The sequence below is a fragment of the Grampus griseus genome (genome assembly GCF_964374135.1).
Source record: "Grampus griseus genome assembly, chromosome: 4".
NCBI classification, from domain to species: Eukaryota; Metazoa; Chordata; class Mammalia; order Artiodactyla; family Delphinidae; genus Grampus; species Grampus griseus.
Genome location: NC_138997.1, coordinates 124130866 through 124155832, shown reverse-complemented (window position 1 = coordinate 124155832; position 24967 = coordinate 124130866). Strand labels below are relative to the sequence as shown.

The following is a 24967-nucleotide window of genomic DNA, read 5'->3' as shown; positions in this document are numbered from 1 at the left end:
CATCAGTTGATCCCTGCTGGGAAGAGAGGGCTTGGTGACTGAGGTGCACTTGTGTATTTTAAGTTATAATAACTTATTATGATAGTAATGTGTTATTCTTCATGAGTCCCAGTTTTAACCAATTTTTTGATCAACTGACTACTTGTAGGTCTCTTATGTGATGATAAGAAAACATTTGTGTATTAGACACCAATATATCATTCCTTTAAAAATCAATATAAGTGATTTCATATATGTAAGTTTGAGGGTATAAGTATGTATGTTTTCAGCATATGATAAAATCTTTATTATTTATCATATATATTTAGATATAAGGATAATAATTTTCATAATGGTTTAGTACTTACCTAGGACATTTCATCCTAAATGCATTGGACCTGGTTAACGTTTGATTTTGAATTTAGTTAAGGTAGACTCTGGAATGAAATAGGTTTTCCGGGTAAATATTATGAGTTCTAAATCATATGCCCCAGAGGGCAGAGCATTCTATATAGATAAAAATCACATGTCAGCCTCAGCGGACAGCCTTCTTTCTGTTTTAAGTAAAACTTTCATGCCTTTGATTGCTCATTTATTTTGACACATTCCAACGCTATAGCATAGACTTGACCAACATAACAATGTTATACAATTGTAGAAGAATTCTTTGGCCATTTTTAATGTGATATTTTCAAGGTCTGTAAAAACCATTTCTGCACAGTTGACCGTGACTGGTAATGCTCACACCCTAGTCCTTGAACCTGACTTTAAAAGTCCAACTGTATTAAAAACTTGTCACCACAAATGGCAAAAAGCTCATAAAACTTGGTTTACCTCCAAAAGTAAGTTTATCCTCTAAAGTTGGGTTATTTTGGAACTGTGGATTGTGTAAACTTCTGCTTAAACAATCAAAGAGTTTATGATCTTCACTGATGTACTGAAATCCATCCAAGAATCCAGGACATCTTTTGGTTAAGTTAAACAGAAAGCAACAGCTGCTTCTTGAGCAGTAAGAAACTCCTTAAAAAGAGGAGGAACTGGTGGGGGAGAAGAAGAGGAAGAAGAAAGTAACCAAACAATGGAAACAAAAAATGTGTTTGCTTTTAGCTGAGAGGATGCTGTCAGCCAGTTAGGTACTCTAACTTCCATGGTCTTTAATTGTAAATCTTTTGGTTCCCAGAAATTATATGTGGTTCATATTAGTCTTCCCCCAGGAAAACAAAAGTATAAAACAACTTAAGTAAACTTTTAAGCCCTCTTGTTGTCAAATTTCCTTGATATAAAAGGTAAAAATAAAACAATGTAAATAATCCATTAAAAACATCAGAGCAACTGATGCTGGCCATAGTTAGGTCCTATAATCCTCAAACTCTTAATGTCAGTATCAGTTATTTTTCATTTTCACATCTCTCCTTTTATACAGTTAGGTATCCTTCTTAATTCTACTGTGAAAATATTTGGTCCTCACTGTGAGATAAGTACCAGGTAGGATCCTGGAGATATGAAAATAAGAAACACCTGGATTTGAGCCTCTAAGGCTTAGCATCCTACTTTCTCAATAGGATGTGAATTCTTTGAAAGCAAGCACCTCTTTCTTTCCTCGGAATCTTAGAAGCAGAGAATTTTAGAGTCAAAAGGAACCTTAAAAGATATCATCGGGCTTCCCTGGTGGCGCAGTGGTTGAGAGTCCGCCTGCCGATGAAGGGGACACGGGTTCGTGCCCCGGTACGGGAAGATCCCACATGCCGCGGAGCGGCTGGGCCCGTGGGCCATGGCCGCTGAGCCTGTGCGTCCGGAGCCTGTGCTCCACAACGGGAGAGGCCACAACAGTGAGAGGCCGCGTACCGCAAAAATAGATATCATCTACACCAACCCCCATACACCAAGGTCTCCCGGTACGAGCCCCTCCTACCCACCATGAGTCAAGGTGATGAAACGATCAGTTATTTACCTCCTTCCTCCTCAGACTCTGTCAAAATGACACCCATAAACAAGTATAGCACACTAACTACAGGCCAAACACTACTGTATATATTTTACATATGTCAACATATTTAAGCCTCATTACGGCCCTAATGAGGCAGGTACTATTATTATTCCCATCTTACCAGAGAGGAAACAGAGACACAGGAAGACTGTAATCTCTCAGTGGGTCACTAGAGGAGCCGGACTGCACGTGGGCAGTCTTGCTTCCCAGCCTGTTCTTAATCACTATGCTACTCTGCTTCTATCCATACAAAGAAAACATATTTTAAAAGTTTACAAACGAGGGAAGGAAGACAGCTCTATTTTTCACCCTATATTTTAAACCACTGTTATTACTTAGCCTTACTGTCTTCACCTTATTTCCTGAACTTTAACCTGACAACTTAGGCCTTTTCCAAAAATTTTGAAAAGAACATGCCATGAATTCTAGAAGTAATTTCAGAAGAGAGATGTCAGTACTTAATTCACAGTAGCTTTGTTTGCAGAGAGCAGTCATATTACGGTCACACTTCTTATCAAGGATGATAGGGTACAAAGGTTCAGTGGCTCGTGGACCACATAGTGAACATATCTGGGAGAAATAATGGCTTCTCGGATGACCCTGCAGGGTAGAGACCAATATCACAGATATGAGAGAAAGATCTGTTGACTTCTAACTAGAAGTTAATAGAAATAAGAGTAGAGCAGGCAGACACCATGATCAGCAGTACAAACTAGATTAGTTTATATTGCAAGTACTTCAGGATAAACTGAGAAATTCACCTTGAATGGGCAAAGGTTAAGAGGCATCAGGTACCCTATCTTTCCTTTATCTTTCTACTATTTGATATTCAGATATTATTCATTTTAATGAAAGTTCACCCTGTTCTATGTCTGACTTGGTTGTCCCATTTGGGATCTGCCTCAAACATTTTAAATGTTTAGCAAAGCAAAAATACTTGAATTACACATTTTGCAAGAAATGAATGAACCTCAATCAAGCTGCAGTAGGCTGTGATGTGCTGCTATAAATGTGGGGGTTCTGACTACAGTGTCTCCTGGTTTGGTATAGCAGGTGCTTTGCTCCTGCCTGTTTCACGTCTCCACACTAGCCAATTAAATTTCAGGAAGTCCATTACCTCCCTTCTAGGCTGATTCTGTGAAAAATTAAAGGAGCAAGAACTTCAGTAGAATTCTTTATCTTATGGTTTAACATCACCCTGACTTACAGTTTGTAGAGATAAAGTGCATAGAGGCACACACATGTTTACTAAGTCTTATGAGACTCCTAAAGTGGTTCATTTTCTCTACGACTAAAAAAAAAGTGAGGCACCGACATTGAGAAAGGCCCTGTGTCTTCAATGTTGGCTGTATTTGTTTGCTTCTACTTGAAAGAGAAGCCCTTTAATTGCTCAGTGTCTTTTTCTGATTGTCTTCTTTGTTTCTCTTCTCGTGGAAAAACACCCCCCATCAGGGGAAATGTATAAACTATTGGAAATGATGATTATTCCTGTGATATTGACTTTTCTGATTATCATTAGTTGACATTTCGACTTCCTGGGTAGAAGAATGACAAGTGTAAAATTCCAGCCTATGAAAAGGCTATTTAGAAGGAAATACAATGCTCGGTAAAGTACACCTTTGAGGCAGTACCTAGTCCATCTGTTTCTAGTGCCTCGGAGGTATTATCTGTGAATTTTAAACTATAACATTTGGTTTGTTGGTTTGTTTGTTGTTTTCATTTTCTCATTATGGTATAAACTATAACATTTTAAGTTTGGAAATTTCCCTCTCCATATGCTGTTTTCGGGGATTTTTTACCACCAGAGTTCAAATAATACAATGTCCTTGCCTAAGCAATATGTTTTTATGAGGTTTCATTTATAATGTAAACATTTCATATATAACTTTTTAAATATTTTAACATTAGATCCCATCTTATTTCAAACTTGAAATTTCACCTGTATAACGTTCAATTGTGGAACAACAATAGAAAGTCATGGACTAAGGGTCAAATGGCTTGACATCTAATCCTAGATGAGGCGTTAGTTAGTCAAATCATTTGTCCTCTATGGGCTTCTGTTTCCTCTCTTGTAAAATGATGATGTCATAATTCTCAGTATTCTCCAAGGTCTCAAATGCTATGATTCTCTAATACTCCAGGACTCCATGTGTCATTTCAGCTCTGCTAGGAAATTAACATTTTTTAAAAAGTAATTTTAGGAATAATGAAACCATTGAAGATATTTTTTAAAACTTACTGCAATTTTATTTTATAAATGAATTGTTTTAAAAACCTCATCTTCCAGAAATTACAGAGTGCACACTTAATTGCAAGTCATGCTTTGTCAGGTAGCACCTCACTTGCATGCCTTTTCAAAGCATCTGCAGAATTGTATGGTATTTCCAGAGTGCCACATGAAGAAACTGGGCAATTGTGCAATTTTATATAGCTAAAAGATAGTTGTACTAGTTGGTGGTCTAATTCCTACAACAGTCCTGAAAGGCATTTGCTTTCATCTAGCAACTGGCTACCATGGTGGTAATGGATGACTTTTAAACAGCTGTCACAAGCTGAAAAAAAACAAAATAAAAAAGCCACCCTCCTACACTATGTAAAGACAGCCTGCCAATAGCTAAAACAAACCTTCTTGGAGCAATTTAACAAACAAACTTTTTTTTGTTGTTGTTACTATTAAATAGAAACTCATAAAACTCAAACAAACTGGCTTCATGTTTCCCACACACTTGAACAGCCTAACATTTCTTATGGGATCACAGCAATTAGTGGTTTCCAGATGCATTTCAAATGTGTTAAGTGCCTGCAGGAATTGGCTTTTAAAACATACCCACGTCTTCAAATGCTTCAATCTCAAGAATCTACTATAATCCCCATGAGGGACTATGATGTCTGTGTAATGTTTGACCATAGTTTGGTGCTTAAGTTGCAATTAATATTAAACAGGAAAAAAAATTGGGAAATGAAAAAAATTCTGTCTTACACGCCTTTTAAAATTTCCTCCTTTTTTAATGATCACATTACCAGTTCCCTTGTTATCCTGAAAATCATGGAAATAATCACTAACTTCTATTGGAGAAAAAGCTGGAATAAATGAGATTCTGAGAAGAAAGCTCTTGGTGTCACTGCGTTGTTAGGCACTCCTGGAAAACTCATTCCTGGACTGTGGATAATTGAACTACAAACATGTCAGTCTGACAGCATTAACAGTTTATGACTCGTGCGTTGGAATCTCCAGCTTTCTTCACTTGCTCCTGGACAATTTCTCCCTGTCATGAGACTCTTCCTTAACTGGAAGACTGGTCCTTATGTTTACACCCAGTATTTTACCTTTGATTGAAACTAGACAGAAGGCAAGTTCACGGTCTGTCTTCTCGTAACTGTCAGTGCTGAAAACAAGACATGAGAATAAAAACATGGCTTTTGGGAAAAATGCATTTAACAAGTGGTTTCTCCTCCATTGACTGACGTAGTTATCTTCCCTTGAGATACGGCCAAGTCTCATGTTCTTTATATTTTTTCCTTTTAGTTTCCACGTGGACGACTCTTAAATAAAAATGAGAAACACGAAGAGAAATTAGTCATGCTCACCAATCAGTCAGAAGATTCTGAAAGGTAATTACAGACACATTATTTAGAGGATACATGCCTCTAATAGTAATATTCTAGTAGGAGCACTTCAGTTTCCAGACAAAGGTTTTCAGTCTATTAAGAGTAGACGAGAACTTATCTGGATACAACCATAAAGAGTTGATAAGAAATATATGGTGGATAACAGCGTGGACTATTTGAACACATTTTTTTTCGCTGCTCTTCAAGGGGCAAGAATCATAGCAAGTTACGGAAGTTATTTGATTTTTTTTTTAAGTATTTGATAAATTCCCCTTGACAAGTTTGGATCTTCAGATGATTTCTCCTCAATAGCACACATTTTCACCTAGGAAACAACTCTATATCTTTTTTTTTAATTTATTTTTTTATTTAATTTATTTAATTTATTTTCTTCATTTATTTTCGTTGCTGCGCGCGGACTTTCTCTAGTTGTGGTGAGAAGGGTCTACTCTTCTTTGCGGTGCACAGGTTTCTCATTGCGGTAGCTTCTCTTGTTGTGGAGCCTGGGCTCTAGGTGTACAGTCTCAGTAGTTGTGGCACACGGGCTTAGTTGCTCCGCGGAATGTGGGATCTTCCCAGACCAGGGCTTGAACCCGTGTCCCCTACATTGGCAGGCGGATTCTTAACCACTGTGCCACCAGGGAAGTCCCAAGTCTATTTCATTAATAGGGTGAAGAGTAGCTATATCTTCTCTCCTGTGTTCTTAAATCCTCAGCTCAGGTATAGGATGAGAAATTTACTAAGTCCCTTAACAAAAAATCCCTTCTTCAGTCACTTTCTACATTCTATCGACCATTTATGGCTTTTCTCAAGCTTCACTCTAGTCATTGACCCATGTAGTTATTTCTTTGACTTCTTATTTTGCACCTTTTTTTTGTGCAAGATATTGGGCCAGCTGCTTCTAGACAATGAATCAGATCCTGTCCTTTTCCTCTAGCTGCTTGCAGTTTAGAAGTGAAAAGCCACACACACACCTAAGTATAATAAATGTTGAGTGTTTCGTGTCATAAAAGAGGCACAGATAATCTGCCCTGAGACATCAGAGGAAGGTGAGAATCCTAGTTGTGAGCATAAAGAGATGCGCGAAGAAGGATTTGTTTGACCTAGTTTCTGGCAAAAAGAAAATAGGGGGACAGATGGGAAAAAAAAGAAAAGCGTATTCCAGGCTGAAGGCAGAATGTATACAAAAAAGTTGTGTAGGTAAGTTGAGAACTTGTGTTGGTTCCAGTGAGCTTTTTGGTTTGACTTCCACATCTGGCATGTAATACAAAACTCATCTTGAGTGAGAGACTAAATAGTTGAGGACTTACTGTACACGCCAATGTTTCTCTGTGTATAAAGACAAAATTTCTTTCAAGTGAAAGATAATTTAAAGAAATAATTACCCTCAGGTTCTCAAGTCGGTGTTGCTCAAACTTGGGTTCTCATAACCTGTGGATCTGGAGACATATTCTCAGGGTTCTTGGTTTGTGAAAAACTTTTCATTAAAAGAAGCCCATAGGTACTTCCACTGTGAGAATCACGACTGTGCACAAGGGAAGCCAATAAGAATTCTGAACAAGGATTGACAATAGGCTAACCTGGCCACAGTGTCTGAAATTGGCAAAGGGGGGGAAGTGACTAGAAGCTTGAATAAATATAGAATTGCTGATTTATCCCATTCTTCTCAACTGGTTACATTCAGTATCGATAACAAGCATTTTAGCCTTTAATTGTATAAATTTAGCCTTTAATTGTATAAATTTATACAATTTATAAATTGTATAAATTTAGCATTTTATTATGCATCACAGTTTATTATTCTATAATTGTGCTGTATGTATAAGTCTTGTCTCGTTGATGAGATTTTTATCTACCTCAAGGGAAAGAACTCAGCATACAATGGTATAACCCACTTTAGCAGCAGGCCTGTAATAAGCATTGATCAATTTCATATAAATTATTATAAAATGTGTAAGCAAAATAGAAATTCAGTTCACAGGAGTAGTTGAGGATTAACCGATTATACTGACAACCTCTAAGATACTATAGATATTATAGAAGCGTAGAAGACAACATATGATGTTGAACGATTTCTAGGAAAGATGATACCCCACATTTGCCAAATACAGACCTTTGGTAGCAAAGGTCCATATTTGGCAAATTTTACCAGTTTAAAAAAAAAAGAATGAAAGAGAGGAAAGGAAAGAGAAGAAGGGAGGAAAGAAGGAAGGAAGAAAAGCAGGCAAACAAACTATTGTTTCTGTGTTTTGAAGTTATGTATAGTCTAGCTTTTCCTTCAGTATAACCACAATGCAAAGAGGTAGGGATTACCTCCCCATCCCATCCCACCCCACACACCATTTTCTTCCAGGTGGAGAATTACAAGGACTCTGTAAGCTCCTGAGTCCCATTCTATTGCCCCCTCTCCTCAGCAACCCAAATTAATGTTTAGAGTCTCTCCATTTACCCATGATGAAAATTACTCAGAAGTTAGTAGTTAACATATTTTTTTCTACAGTAGTAAAACTTTTGTATTTCTAAGAGAATGAGACAGGTAGGTCCTTTGACAGTAATTTAAAATGCTCAGGAGATGGTTTTCAGGTTAACCTCTTTTGTGTATATGACTTGGAGTCCAGAAGAAGGATGGTGGATGAGGTAGATGCTGCCGTCCATACCCCCCTCTCAAGGGAGGTGAGAAAGAGAGAAGAAAGCAGGGACATGAGAGGCCACAGAGCAGGAACTGAATAGTGAGTGCTGGTCATCTTTCCCTCTTCCTCTCCTGAACTGACCCCTTCCTACTTGAACCGTTTTAGGTTCTGCAAGGTAAAATCTGCCACTTCTTGAAGGTGATACACTGATATCACGGTTGTCATACCAAACTTCTTTCTAAAGTAAAGGGGCAGAGGAAACAACTTTGATCCCAGTGAGAAACTATCAAAGTAAAAACAGTATTTTACGGTTTTTATATTTCCTGTTAACAAAATCTCGAAGCATATTGTTTAAAAAGCAGCCCCACTCAATATATCATGATCCTGGGGTCATCCTTGCTTTGGTGTACTCTTATAAGACCAGCTCCTCATTTAAATTTTCCTAAAGCAGAATTTTTTCCCTGTCCTAACATCTATTTTAAGAAATTTATTTTTAATAAATTATGTGTTCAGAAAATTATAATCATTACCTAGCAAGGAAAACTATTATGATTCATTATAGCCTCAAGTAGAGGTAATCACAGTAGAATAAAATGAATGTTAAATTCCCATGACGTGCCTCCTTTACCTGGCATTAAACTCACTCACATTAGCACTTGTTCAACCTACGTACTGAACGTGGTCAAATACAATCTCTGTTATTCATTGCTTTCTGGGAACAATACACTGGTTTCAGATGCCCTTAAGGAGCTCCTGTGTCTTTCCCCACATTCAAAGCGTTTAAATGTCTTGATGCAAAACACTGGTGGACTTTAAGAAAATTAAACAACAGGTTTTCGTTTTTTGGTTTTTCTTCCCATACATGAAGAGTACACTACCCTCCAGATGCAGTATTTGGCAGCCAAAAAGCTGCTGGCTATTAAACATCCCTTAAAGCTTCATTTTTTGCTCATAAAGGGAGGAACAGTGTAGGGACGTTTATGGGGTGATAGGCAAATATTTTGGTTGGAGCAAGACTGTGTGGTAAGCGAAAGCTAAAATGATCATTTTTATGATATCATAAGCATTTTTACAATTCTTTTGGCCTCTTCATTTTTAACCTACTTCTTACCTGACCCTAAATTAAACTATTCTGGGAGGGCCATTTATACAGTTGCTGTCCACATGGTGAAGAGAGAAGTGAATGGTGTCATCTACTTTCTCAGACTGGCATACGTATTTTCTATCCATTCACATTGTTTTGTCAGATAAAAGAGAAATTAATTTTGAAGTGCTAAGTGTTTTTAATTACTCACAGAACATCACAGATCCTCACCTATATTTTCTCGTAAATTTTGTTAATTCTTAGTCATGCTTTAAACAGTTTCAATATTTAAACTTATGAGACAAATTTGTCAGTTTTTCAGAAATTATAGTTCTTCAAACTAATAAACATCAAAGTTACATTGGGTTTCTGGACAACAGTCTAATTAAGTCTCTTCTCTTTCCAAAATAAGAAAGTAGCATCTCAAGCATGTGTTTATGTGTAATATATTACATAACATTAACTTTTATTGGATGGATACATTCACAGAGATATAAGACAGGGGGCTTTTAGAAAACTTGTGTTTTCAGCCAGACTCCATAAAGCACATTTCAGAAAAGCTTTTTCCATACAAACAACACCCATGGGATGAACATAGACTTTCCATTTTCTAAGGCCCAGCTTAAACAAAATGCCAAAGAAGGTATCTATGGTATATCTTCTGTCTGTCTGTTTTTAATACTTTATGCCCACATAAACTCTTTGTTTGATTCAATGCGACAATAACTTGTAAAGTTACTACCATGTGCTAGGAAGTGTTTGGGGAAATACTGTTGGAAAGAATACCAAATTAGAATTCTCCAAAGGAGCTACTTATCAGTTAATCTCGGAAGAACTGGCACTACCTCTCAGCATGAAATTTGTGTATCTGGAGACTGGATCTGCCAGCTTTTACCTCAATGGAAACATCTTTGGCATTAACTGGGAAGGCACAGAGCTCACTTGGAGGTCTAACTAGGCCCCAGGCAGGCTGCAGACAGCATGCAGCCAGCTGAAGGAGTCATAAGTCTGTTCTTTCTGTGTGTGGCAGTTCTTGAGTTGCCCTTTTTTTTGCAGAAGGCTTCAGAGTTTAAGCTAATGACATGTCCTCCAGCATGGTAATTAAATACACAGACCCTTCTAAGGCAGTACATTTAGTTTCGTGGCTTGAATTCGATGTGGTTCAAGGCCAATTAACATGATGGAAGATATTGCATTAGCAAAATTCCAGTTTTCAGGGCAATTTGGAAATAACAAGTTCACAACTCTCTTTATGCTGCTCTGACAGGAAGTTATATCAAAACACTAAGTGAGGAAATAATGCGGAAAAATGAAGGGACTTGAGTTTGGAAAATTCAATTTCGTTCTGGTTTGGATCTTTCTCTTTTATTCCTTCATATAAATTGAAATTTTAAGTTTAATGCCCTCAGTGAATTGGGCTTTTTCATTGCTGGTAGGCTTCTACTTTGAATACTATATATGTCTCTGATCAAACATAGGTTTACTTTAGAAAGTAGGGAGGTTATGTTCAGAATTTGTTTGAAATCAATTTTTATTCCCTGTTTTTAGTCATTTATATCATTTGCTAATTTTTATATTGACACAGTGCTCACTTTATATTCTGAATATATTGCTCTGTTAGGAAGGATTGTAATTACTTAAATCACACATCACCTCACTTTCCAAGGAAACTGCACTAGGGAATCATTTTTTCCTTTCACATCTAGGAAATATTTCTAAGCTGGAGACATCTACTTTCCAAATACAATGACTTTCATTGTTCTAACCATGTGAGTTCCATTATTCTCCTTATATTACCAGCTCAGTATTTTCAATTATCACAGAAAATATCAGCACATTAAAAAGTGAAATAAAATTTATTTTAAGACTCCAATCATTTGGATGATTTGCCTTTTTAAAAGTTTTAATTTTACTCTGTACTATATCACACTTTATTTATTTTAGAATATAAACAGGAGGGGAAATGTAAATATTAGAAATGAAACTTAGATGAGTTTCACACCTTATACTGTTGTTATTATCAGTACTTGAATACAACACTCTTGAGGTGTTACTGTTCAAAATCAGATTTACGTTTATTTAATATCTTATACAGCTTGGACAGTCTTTTCACATTTATATCTAAATTTAGAGTAGATTACAAGCTACACAGAAAAGTAAACTTCAATATGTGATTCCTGGTTATTTCCAGTTGCTTCTGTGTCTTACCTGCCGAAAGGTTAGTTGCTCTTTATAGGAAGAGAGCTGATCACAGTGAGTAGTACGTGGTAAAGCCTCTGAAATGTTTATTGAATGAGTAAGTGGAGACTAATTTAGCTGATAAGTTTGCTCTGCCCCTCTGCTAAACAGAACATTTTTCTGACCATTACAAATGAACCAGCCACCATGCCATCTTATTCTCCTTGTCTCTTTCTTTTTTGAAAATAGTTTCTATTTTCTAATTATAACAGTAAAACATGAGTTATAAGTCAGTTCTTTCTGTGTGTGGCAACTCTAAGAGTTGCTATATTTATGTAGAAGCCTTTAGTGTTTGCAAATACAGATGAAAAGGAAGAAAATAAAACTCAGGTTTAGTCCTAACACCCAAAATAACTACTGATAGAATTTTTCAGATCTCTCTACCTCTTTTTATCTTTTTCTTTAAAAACAAGACTATAGAGAAAAGGTTGCTTTTGAAAATTTTTAAGTAGGTATATTATAAATATTTTCCCAAGTAAATATTCACCTCGATCATATCCGGTTATATAGCCATATCAATATTGATTTAACTGATGCCCTGTTTGAGACATATAGGTTGTATTCAATCTTTTACTATTAGGAAAAACGCTGCAACAGATATACTTGTATTTAAATCTTTGTGCACATTCACCTTTGTTTTCTTAGGGTAAATTCTCAAAAGTGGAGTGTTGAGTGAAAGTACAGAAAAATTTAAAACTTTTGACATGTACTTAACAATGCTCTCAAGCAGAATAACCCCAGTTTACCTTTCCTCCAGAAACAGAGTAATTTTTCTACATTGTTATTATTGCTCCAAATATTATTCACTGTTGAACCAAGTACTTCACTCTGGTCAAAATTTCTTTCCTAAGAATACTATCCCTTACTGGAGTTAAAGTTGCTCTGCCACCTCAGTTGGTCAGCTTTCTAGAAGTCCTTCTCACCAAGTGAGACAACCTACCCATACTATTTTCTCTACAGTCAACCCCATGAGTTACTTTTTTTCTAACATCCTCACTTCTTGAGCTCTCTGTCGTTCTCTCCAGTCTGGATTGTTACTCTTTGGCCAACAGTGCAGTCTTTCCTAGAACCTTCTTTACCACCTCAGAATTTCTAATCGTTGGTCTTTTCTGGCTGTTCAGTTTTTCTAGTGAGGGTCTTTCCAATCTGTAGTCTTGAGATATATGAACGGCTGTACTATTTAGAGCAAAAGTGAGGGACGAGATCTCAGACTACTACAGTTTACTGTGTAGATTTCCATGCAACCTCTCAACCCCACCCCAGACCTCTTCTGTGCCTTCTGTCTCTCAATCCAGAGGCTTTGGGTTTCATCTTTCCAAAAGAATCAGCCTCTGGCCATGCCTGGGGTATTAAGACAGCTGCCTGGGAATAAAGACGCAGACAGAGAGAAGGACTTGAGGACATGGGGAGGAGGTAGGGTAAGCTGGGACGAAGTAAGAGAGTGGCATGGACATATATACACTACCAAGTGTAAAATAGATAGCTAGTGGGAAGCAGCCGCATAGCACAGGGAGATCAGCTCGGTGCTTTGTGACCACCTAGAGGGGTGGGATAGGGAGGGTGGGAGGGAGACGCAAGAGGGAGGGTATGGGTTTTGCTTTGTAAGCCACATTCAAAATCGTGTTCATTAAATAACCTAGTTAAGCCCATTTACATTTGTTGATATGATCGGCATGTTTGTTCTCAATTCTGTCGTATTATTTGATGTTAATATTAATGTTAAATTTACTATGTTTCTCTCTACTTGATCCGTCTTCTTTGCTTATTTTTAGTACTTGTTTTTGCATTTAGAAAAGCTTATATTTTTATTCTAGTAGTTGCCTAACTATGCTAATAACTCAAACTTCCCTTGATCTTTTTTTCCCCCTTAATTAGGCTTCTCCTATCTGGTTTGTTAGATTTAAGTGATACTCTTTGACTCCTATCTATAATCTATGCAGCTATGAACTTATGCTAATTTTTACTTTTTCCCTTCTCCTACAACTTTTTAAATTACTTTTATTTTGTCAGAACCCATATTTAGATAATGCTTTTTCATGCTTGTTCTCCCTTTTTTTTAGTCTTGGGTATATTCTTAGATCTACTATTTTAATACTCATCAGCAGTCTTTTTGCCAAAGTTTTCTTTAGTTTTAATACATGTAAAACAGCTTAACTGGATACAAGATTCTTTACTCATACTTTCCTAAAATTATTATTTTTATTTTTTATTTTTATTTTTTTGCGGTACGTGGAACGCGCAGGCTCAGCGGCCATGGCTCACGGGCCCAGCCGCTCCGCGGCATGCGGGATCCTCCCGGACCGGGACATGAACCCGTGTCCCCTGCATCGGCAGGCGGACTCTCAACCACTGTGCCACCAGGGAAGCCCCTAAAATTATTTTTAAAATGCTGTGTCATTTTTGTCTTGCTTCTCATGTTTCAGTCAAGAAACTTTGTAAGTTTCTTGGTAATTTTTACCCCAGATGACGGATTCTTAAAAACTAAATAGTTTTACTAGACTCTGTCTTGTAATTTCGAAGGCATATGGGGGTGGGGGGGGCACTTTCAACAATAAAATTAAGATTTCGTTTTTTACTTTGATTATAGTTTTAATGGTTGTTCTATTTCATTGCTTTATTTTTCTTATGCAGGAAAATCAAATGTGTACTGGATATTTTTTTCTGTTCTATATCAAGCACTTCCTTTCTGATCCTATTTATTTCTTCATTTTATTTTTGTTCCTCTACTCAAAATCTCTTATGAGACTCTTAACTAAATCTCTTCTTCTTTGGATACTTTGTAATTTCACCTTTACCCATGAGATGATTTTTATCTTTTTTTCAATTTTTCTTTCCTGAATTTGGTCATATCTCATCTTAAATTGTGCTTTCGCTCACTTCTGTCCTGGGTTTTCTTGAATTTATGATTTAAGGTCCTCTTTTATATTAAAAATGTCTATTTAGAGATGTTTAAAGCTTGTTGGAGTTTTATTACAGTTTTCCTGTGCATCATGTTCGGTTTTTTAGAGAATATTTTGATCAGCTAAAATCTGTTGATTCTCAATTTCTGTTTTTCTTCTTGTAGTTTTTAATGGTTGTCAACTGGCCATTTTATAATCAGTTTCCTAGACTGGAAATAATAGATGTCTCGATGTAAACTTGGTGACAATATCTTACTAGGTTTCCTAGTTCAAGAGGACCCTCCTCTGATGGTAAAGATAAATGCTTTTTCTTTGGTGGTTGGTGTGTTCAAGGTTAATGTATCTTCTGACTTTGTTTTTATAGGTAGGGTTCAATTCCACAGCCTGGTTTATTACATCCCTTCATCACCAGACTCCACAGGATGCTTCCTCCTTCCAAGTCTCATACTCTCCTTCACAGTGGTGCCCACCCAAGGCCGCCACTGTCAGGGGACAATTCTGCATGGGTCTTTCATGTTCATGCATGTCTTACAAGCAGAGACACTGAGTGCCTTTGTTCTGGGTTACCTTTCCAAGACATTTATTTTAAAAAAATTTTTAGAAGACAAAAGTAATGTCTTCTCTGGACTGAAAGGCACAATTGCTTACAGTTTTGGAATATAGTGTCCCCCTTCATAGCAGGAGCAGTCATATTTACTGTCCAGTATAAAATATTCATTTTACTAAGATCAGGGCTCCTCCTCTGTAATGCAATAAACTTGGTCACAAGTGCTACCTGGCTACCTTTGCACCTCGCTACAAGAACTAGGCTTGAGGAACTAGCCCAGCTTATCAAAAACACCAATACCTGGCTACTGCTATTTCTGTGAGCAATAAAGTCCTTTGTCTCTGATATATAAGTCTCATCTCTTCTGTCAGTATCCATGAAACACTGATGGGCTAAATTGTTAGCCTGCAAGGAGAAAGTTTCAGCCTCTTCACAGTTCTTGATGGCGGCCTTTTGATCTTTGAGTCCCCAGAAGCCAGTTCTCAGACATGTTCTGAGTGTTTTCTCATTCAGAAGGGGACTTTCACCTCCTTTTTTTTTTTTTTTCAAAATTCTGATATATTCCCTTTGAAAATATATTATGAATATTTTCAAACATATACAAAAGCAGAGAGAATATTATGGTGAAGCCCTTAATCATCACAGCAGTTTTTATAATATTCAATACATGGGCAGTCTTATTTCATCTATATCCACACCTATCCCCCAACTTTGAATTATTTTGAAAAAAATCAAAGATGTCATTTCATCTGTGGATATTTCAGTATTTCTGAAAGATAAGTATTTCTTTTAAAAAACATACCCACAATATCGTTATTACAACTAACATATTTAACAACAATTCCTTAAAATCACAAAATATCCAGTGTTAAGATTTTTCCCAATTGACTTGTTTCTATTTACAGTTTAGTGAACTAGGATCAAACATTTGATAATTCTAGCTAATTATCTTTTGTTCTACAGCTTCCTCTTCTTTTTTTTCTTGCAGTTTTGTTGTTGCTGTTTTGTTTTGTTTTGCTGTTGTTGTCTCTTGAAGAAACTGGGTAACTTATAGAGTTTGCCAACAGCAATCACGTTGATCATATAATAGATGTTCCTCTGTCCACTGTATTTACTATAAATTGCTCCTTAGATCTAAAGGCTTGGTCAGAATCAGATTTTATTTATTCATTTGGCAAGACTACTTTATAGGTGACGTTGTATACTTCTACCTGAAAATACTTAATGTTTGTTCATCTCTTTTTTGGATTACTATCAGCCTCTGATAATTGCTTAGATCCATTCATTTATTATTATGATTATAAAATAGCAATAGAGCATTCTACCATTTCTTCTTTATTATGTAGAATAATTCTATAAAAAATTTCCCCAAAACTATATGACTATTCTGAGATACAGATTATATAGGAGAGGCAATATAAATAACTTGATTCTGTCATGTACCTGTTTTTGAAATAATGGGGACATTTTTTTCTCAGGGAGATTTTTTTGATGTTCATCACCACTAGACCACAATGGGTTTGCTCCTCTTTTCAACTCATTCTTCACCAGACCCTGTTCTGGCATGGTTCCCAAATCTAGCTTTGTTGGTTTGAGATTGAAATTTGTAGTACTCTCTGTCTCTTATTGCTCTGGACTGAATTGTGTTCTCCCCAAATTCATGTGTTGAATCCCTAAACCAATATGACAGTATTTGGAGATAGGGCCTTTAGGGGATAATTAAGGTTAAATGAGGTCATAAGGGTGGGGTCCTGGTGCAATAGGATTAGTGTCCTTATGGGAAGAGACATCAGAGAGCTGCCTTGAGCTCTCTCTCTCCACACACACATACACACACGCAAAAAAAGAAGAGATCATGAGAGCACACAGTAAGATGGCACAATCTGCAAGCCAAGAGAAGAGGCCTCAGAATAAAACCTACTTTGCTGGCATCTTGATCTTGAACTTCCCAGCCTCCAGAACTGTGAGAAATAAATTTCTGTTGTTGAAGCCACCCAGTCTGCAGTATTTTTTTATGGAAGTTTGAGCAGGCTAAGACACTTATTTATGCTACAGATCCCTATTGTGGATTTTATTTGCCCTTCTTGTTGATCTGTAAGCATTTTGGAGGATGTGTGGAGGAATTTGGATTAGGCAACTGCTAAAATGTAACAGGAATCTAGAAGTCCAGGCAATATATTGAGAAATAATCCCCTAAAGAAACACATGCACTTTTATTATCAAAGGTATGATTACCAAACCTGGTTCAATTTAAGACTATTAGAAATGTTCCAGAGTACAAGGATTTACTTCATCTCTATATAGTGGTAATCTTTCTTTTCTTTATCGTATGGTATAATTTATTAGAGGATGATGAGACCCCTTCTCATCAATGGCTCAGAGAAACTTCTACCTATCCTTTTGAGCAAAGCTGATAGAAGTTCTTATTTACTGACAAGTAAAGAGCATCCACTATATCAGTGATACCATTTAAAAACAGTCTTGTGGTGGAAAGTGTGGTTTCTTGAGTCAGACTGAGTTCAAATCGCACTTTTTAGGTAAATTACTTAATCTCTCTAAAAATCGTCGTTTTCTCATCTTCCTGATGGGAATAATAATAGTCATAAGGATTAAATAAGGTAATACATATAGAGCTTCTGACACATAGTAAGCATTCAGTCATCCTACAGATGCATTTAAAACAACCAACTTAGTTTATGGTTAGAAAATGTTTCACCTTAAAAATATTTCAGTTGTCAATAATTCTCTCTATACTTAGAAGCAGTCATGTAAAATTAGGTAGAAGTCTATATAATGCCCCCAAATGTGTCATTGACTTGTTTCTTACAATAAGAAATATAAGAAGCATTGAGGACAGTTCTTGGCCCATAGTAAACTTCAATAAATATTTGTTGGTGAGTGAATTAAAATCACATAGTAAAATTATATATATAATATTTATCTCACCACATCTGGGATCAAAGGATAGAGGACCTTGATTCTTCTGCAATTATTTTATAGAGCTTCAGAGACACACATGAATACATGTGAGACTTTCCATAACTTTACTCATCTGAATTTACAAGGCAATATTCTTTCTGTGTATAATGCTGCTTGGATTTATATAAGCATCACTTATGCCCATTGTAACATCTTTTTTTCTGACACCAAATGAGTGACTTTTTCCACAACCAATTCTCCAACACCAACTGTGTGTCCAACAATTCAATTCAATTCTGACACTAGCTACTTGGAGTTAGACCCCACAGGTTAAGGGCTCAGTCCCACAAGACTGGCCTCACTTTGAATTCCAGTCACAGGGGCCACCTATACTTCTGACTGACAGGTTATAAATTTGGGGGATCCTATAACCCTCTCCTCAGGTTCTATAATTCACTAGAATATTAATACCTTAACTCAGTGTTAGAGCAGTTAAATAGAACATTTAAAAATCACCAGACTTATGAAATAGTCTAGAGAGATTTAAAGAAGTAGAGCATCTATATAGAATTAGTTGCTTAATTCATCAACATTTAATAAATCATGTACAGAGGTCCCCAACTTATGATGGTTTGGCTTATGATTTATTTAATTTATGGTGGTGTGAAAGCGATATGCACTCAGTAGAAACTATATATCAAATTTTGAGTTTTGATCTTTTCCCTGGCTGGCAATATGCATACCATACTCTCTCATGATGCTGGGCAGTGGCAGTAGACAGAGTTCCCAGTCAACCAGGCGATTGCGAAGATAAACAACCAATACACCTACTACCATTCTGTCCCCATACAACCATTCTGTCTTTCACTTTCAGTAAAGTATTCAATAAAACAGACTTTGTGTTAGACGTTAGACGATTTCGCCCAACTGTAGGGTAGTATGAGGCTAAGCCTTGATATTGGATAGGTTGGGTGTATTAAATGCATTTTCGACTTATGATGGGTTTATTGAGATGTAGCCCCATCTCATAAATCAAGGAAGATCTGCATTAGTGTATCCTGGTTTCTACAAAACTAGAATAGATTTAATATTAATGAAATCTTTGATTTTCCTGAGACTTGTTAATTAATTTCTCTCTATGATTTAGAAGTTCCTGCACTTAAAGCTGTCAAAGCTTAATGTCTTCTTTATGTTCTCAGTTATACATCATTGATCACTGTTGTTTTACTGATCTTGAGGTTAATTTTCTCTACGCCTCTGAACAATTCTCTGAACTTTCACGGTCCCTTTATCTTTTCTCTTCAATTGTGGGTATTTAACAACACCAACAAACAAACGGCAAAAAACATAAAACAAAACAAAAAAACCCAGACCACATGTAAAGTAGTCTCACTAATGTGACTCTCCATGACTGTTCTTTTCCAATGAGAAGATTTTCCTCTACCTGACCACCTGTTTCTGCTCTTAGCTCCTTGCCCTTTGGAGTCGATACTTAAATTTGTTTCTATTTTGAAGCAAAATGTCAAGAGGCAACCCCCATAAATATAAAATTAGATAGCTCTGTACCCTCAGGGGCTTAGTACAAGATCCAGGTTATATATAAGTCTAACATTTCAAAACCTTTAAGTAAACTTTTATTTTAAAAGTCAGAACACTAAGTAATGTGTCTATGATAAAATGCGTCTGACAATAATGAATACTTTGTAGACCTCTCATTTCTCAAACTACCCAAATTTGCTCCTCCCTCAGTCTTCTGTCTCAGTAAAGGGCAACTAGCATCTCTGCCCAGATTATTGAGTAGCCTTCTAAGTAGTCTCCATGCGTTTTCCCTTGCCTCCCTGCAGGCTACTCTAAACCCAGCAACCAGAGTGATCTTTCCAAAATATGTCACATCATATCACTCTTTTGCTCAAAACCCTCATCTCCTCAGAGTAAAATTCAAGATTTTGTTAATACCTACAAGCCCTCCATGAGCTGGCTCCCTTTTATCTCTAGTATTATTGACTACAACCTCCCCTCCATCTCTGTCTACTCCAGGCATACCTTCCTCCTTGGGTTCGTTGGACACACCAGGCAAGCTCTAGCCTTCGAGTTTTGACACAGCAGGGAGTGGAATGCTGTTTCCCCAGTAAGCCACAGGCTCACTCCTACACCTCCCGCAAGGCTTGCTCGAATGTCACCTTCTCAGTGGGCCTTGCCTTTGATTACCCTACATAAAGTTGGAATCCCTACTTCCCCTACTTCTGACGCTCCATAGTTCTGATCCCACTTCCCTTGCTTTGTATTGTTTTCTGTAACACCTCTACCTGTTAAAATGATGACTAGACAAAGAAGTACTGCAAATGGGAAAGGGAAAAGGCATCCGCAAAGAAAAGTCAGTCAAGAGCCAAGACTAACAGTTACAGAAGAGAACAAGCAAATAAAAACAAATATATTGAAATAGGATCAACACCATTGGTAATTAGGAAAATACAAATTAAAACAACAGTGGAATACTCATTTGTTGGCAAAGATATTAATACACATAGAGCTGACGTCAGTTGTAGGAAAATAGAAATTCTTATATATAGCTGATAGAAATGAAAATTGCTATAACCAATTTAGAAAGTAATCTAGAAGCATTGTTAAATTTTAAACATTTATACCCTTTGGCTAACAATCTAAATCTATTCTATGTAAATAAAGCACCAGTATGTAAGAATATATCTAGACAAATATTTCTTTTATGACGTTAACTAAAATGACATCAAAAAGAAAAAACTGTTAGAAACAACTTGATATTCCATCATAGGGAAATAGTTAAATAAATTTGGCCCATTTATAATTTTCAATATTATTCGGCCATTAAAAATAATTGGTTAGATCTATATGTATGAACCTGGAGGAATGTTCAGAAAAATGCAAAATAAACAAATAATTAGCAGGGTAATGTATAATATGACTATATTTTACTTTTTTAGAAAAGGAAGAAAAATTATCATATATATCATATAAATATACACATATTTGTGTGAGTATAGAGAAGAATATGGGATTGGTACAAATACTAATTATCACAGTAAGGTGGAACTGAGGGAAGAATAAGTTTATTATTTTTTAATCTTCTCTAGTGTTGGCTTGTTAAAGTGGGTGTACTTTTATAGTGTACAATACAGAAAAAAATAAAACAGGCTTTTATTTGAAAATACATAGCCTAATGCTTTGATAAATGCAGAATAAGTGTATGTATCATATCAGAGGACCTAGGTTTTTATCTCAGTTCTCACAAAAAGGTGACATTTAAAATTAATGATATGATTCCAACATTGAATTGATCTAGGGTAATTCCTTTAATTTACACATGAAGAAAATGAGATTACCATGCACAAGGCAGGTTCTCAGTATAATGCCACTGAATAAATGAATGGATGCATTAATTACTAGACAAAGAACGAGCTAAGTACTTGCTCAAATCACAGCTAGTTAGTGGCAGAGGTACATCTGGAATACAGATCTTCCGATTCCAGGTGCAGGGCTCTTTCCCTTGACATAGGCTTGGGAAAGCAACATGGAGAAAGATATGTGTATGGCCCAAAGCAGTGATAAGCTCTGGCTCTAAATTTGCCTAAGGCAAAAATCATGATGCACAGAGTAAAGGACCATAATTACCTTTTCCTCTTAGAAAGCTTATTACTTTTTGTTTGGGGTTTTTTGTTTTTGTGTTTTGCTTTTTGAAACATACAAAATAATGCTTAGAAATGAACTTTAAACAGATGAGACACAAAACAATGTCTAACAACCAGATGTTCTATGCTGGGGCCTGCTGCTCTGTCAGAAGCAGGCCAGTGACTACACACCATCTTGCATGGAACAGCCTCGTGCTTTCGGTGCTGAGTCCTACTCTGGTCCTTCCAAGCACTAACTAAAGTATCAATATGGCTACCCAGTTGTCCCCTTTTGTGGAACATTTGATTAGCATGTTTTCTGGACTTTCCTCACACCCCAAACTTCCTCTCTTGCCCCCTACTCACTCAGGCACGTCAGAAGCATTCACTGACGAAGCCTAGAGTCCATTCATAAATTAACTCTAGTTATTGCAGCCACCAAATTTCCCCCTTGACCTTCAACTCCTACTCTTTTCCCCAACAGACAGTTCTGCTTTTACTAACATTCAGGGCCTCTTACCAAAAAGTGACCTTTACTTTCACTCTCACCTAGCAGATCCAAAGAGCCAGTTTCGCTTTTTAATACTTCCCTCTGGATTTAGTTCCACCTAAGGTACATTATTTTCCAGTACAGTTCTGTTCTTCCTCTTAATAGAGCCTGAGCAGAGGACTTGAAATGGCCAGCTGGGCTGAGGGTTCCAGAAATATGCTGGATGAAAAGGAACAAAAAGCTCTCTGCGGGAATAAAAACAAAAACAAACAAACAAACAAAAATCTGTTGAGGAAACTATAATCAACATGCCTGTTAGCTGGCAGTAATTCCCTGATCCTTAAATCAGCCACACAGTGTCAGCCACAGTTCTGTTTGAACTGGATTGTTCTGTCATAGGAAAAGGATGTTTTCTAATCAGCAGTGGTTACCTAAAGCACCAGAGGAGCGGGGAGCCTGCTCGTTAGGACGTGTGTTCAGGGGTCCCTTTCTGCATCCAGAGACTGCTGGTGACCCGACAGCTGCCAACTGCCAAAATTTTGTGTAAAGATGAAAAACGTTGTTCAGAGGTGTGGAAAACCCCCCCGAGCCTAGCAAATTCTAACTAGGTACAGTTTTGAGAAATTGGGTCTAAATAAAGACAGTTGAGGCCCCTACTATGAGGTTTTTGAGAAATCTTGGACTCAAAAGTGTCCTCTTCTTAATTTAAGATTATGCAGAGGGAATTTGTCATTTTTATAGTGTCCTATTCATCACAATCTTTCTGCAGTTATCCCAGTAAACCCACTGTTTAGCACTCTCAGGTGTGGCTGGTGTCACCTATTTGGGTGAGAACAAAAGCAAGAGGAATTTCCTGTAGTGTGTCTGTGTCCATTTGGGGGCATTAAAGAACCAGTCGCAGGTGGTTGCCATGTCTCAACATACAAACAGAAGAAATGTCAAATGCCACCCCAATGTTGCCAGGTATGGGCTTTGCCTCTGACGATGGTTTTTGACAGCGGACACAGTTTCCAGGGCGCTGCTAGCCCAGAGAGTGCCTTTGGGTAATTGAGAAACAGGTGCTCTTCTTTCTGGGTGTATGCAGCCCCACGCAAGAGCTCCTGGCTTGGCCAGAGAAGCATGGGTGAGATCCCAGCCTTCCGCGGCACCAGACAGGTGCTCTGACACAACCACCCACAGAGCTGTCCTCAGTGAGCTACCCTGACAAGTTACCTGCCCTGTCCCCTCAGAAGGATTAAGTAAGCTTCCTTAGCTTCCTTTCTTATCTGAGGGTATCAGAGGGGTGCTTCAACTCCAGACATTGTGTCTTGGGGTTGACATGACCTGTTTCCTCTTCTCTGGGACGTTATTCCCCAGCCATTGTAGCTAGGTGCACACAAGTAGTTCCAGTTCTGTGGGGGGGAAATTTGGAAGATAAAAATCAGTTCAGTTATTAGTTTAGTTTCACATCTCTCAGCTAGTCATGGGTTGAAATCTTCAATCAATGATTCCCAGTTGCCACTTCCTTTTCTAATCCATTGACCCTGACTCATGGCCAAGACACCTAGAGTCCTTGTTTTCCCTGCCCAGGCGGGGGTATTTCCAAGCTACATGAAGAGCAAGACTCCTTTCTTATAGGCCCCATGCCCGACTTCTTTTACTTTTAAGTGAAAATGGCTGTCAAAGTAACAATGAGCTTCATCGATATATCTTTAAGTTCAGTAGCCTACCGATATTACAGATACTTTACTGAACTTTTCCTGGCTCTCACATTCCTCACTTACAGCGTCCCTAAGGTGGTACCAGCCCCCATCTCCTCGAACACTTCTCGGCTTTCCTTTTCTCCTGATTTTCCTCTAGATTTTCTTGTTCTGTTTTGGGTTTTTTTTTTTTTTTTTTTTGGTTTGAACTCTCTCTTCTCTCTTGTGCTTGCACAGTGCTTTCAACTGAGCCAGCCATGTTGCATCTGGGTTCTCCCGTTTTTTATTTGTTTTGTTGCTAGTTTCACTAAACTTCCTCCTAAGTTTTTTGCAACTTTCTATCTCTAGCCATCATAGAAGGTCTATACCCTTTCCAAAACACCTCTTTAAAAACATTGCATGTTAAAGATAATCTTTTTCTTAGTAAGCTCCATAATTATTATTGTCTTTTTAAATTTAAATACCTCAGAGCTGTATGAGTATTTTATGAGGAAAAACTCTAGGGTCACAGCGCCAACTGCAGTCACTTTTGAGAGGAAGGGTTCTTCTCATAACGTATCCCATGATTTTGTTAACACTCTCTTTGAACCTACTCATGTCTTCCAAGCAGATATACTAAACCCTTGATAAGCTTCAGGCAGTGAATCTTCTTGATCAGCATAGCTGGCCCTCACTGGATCTTCTGAGCCATGTTCATTAATGAACTTGACAGCAAATTCACTACAGTTTGTTTGGAGGCAGGAAAATGTTATAGCGGCCGTTTGTAAGAAATCCTGTAAGCTCCACAAGCGGAGGCATTTTTTTTTTCTTTTCTGCTCGTTGAGATAATGTGCCAACCACTAGGAAGAGTGTCTGCCGTATAATAGATGTTCAATAGATGTTCAATAGTTATTTGCTGAAGGGATAGATGATAAAATCCAGTCATTTTTTATTTTACTTTTTTACCTCTGTAGCACTGTGAGCATGATTCATAAGGAAAAAGTCTTCAATGCCTTCATTGCCATGAAAGTTACCTCTTTGTAACTAAAAATTTAGGCCGCAGATATCAAACTCATATGTTTCGGGTTATATTTTCTCTGAATGTGATTCTCTACAATGAAGGTCATGTACTACTTTTCAGCCCATTCCTTTAAGTTTTTGTATCTTTCCTGTAGTCCATTCCTTTTGCTTTAACATTTTGGTTTGCAAAGTCTATTAAAATGTCATTCATTGCTACTGTTTACCTTTCCTTTCCTGTAGTTTACAAAAAAAAAAAAATGAA

General features: G+C 37.2%; 1 protein-coding gene across 1 annotated transcript in view; it reads left to right on the top strand.

Annotated features, from left to right (window-relative positions):
* The first annotated feature begins 5519 nt into the window (after positions 1 to 5519).
* TNIP3 (TNFAIP3 interacting protein 3) overlaps positions 5520 to 24967 on the top strand; it is an 89513-nt gene continuing 70065 nt past the window's right edge. The window contains exon 1 of the mRNA XM_082653477.1: positions 5520 to 5578. Within this exon, the coding sequence (XP_082509603.1) occupies positions 5547 to 5578 (32 nt within the window). The 5' untranslated portion in view covers positions 5520 to 5546. The remainder of the gene's footprint in view (positions 5579 to 24967) is intronic.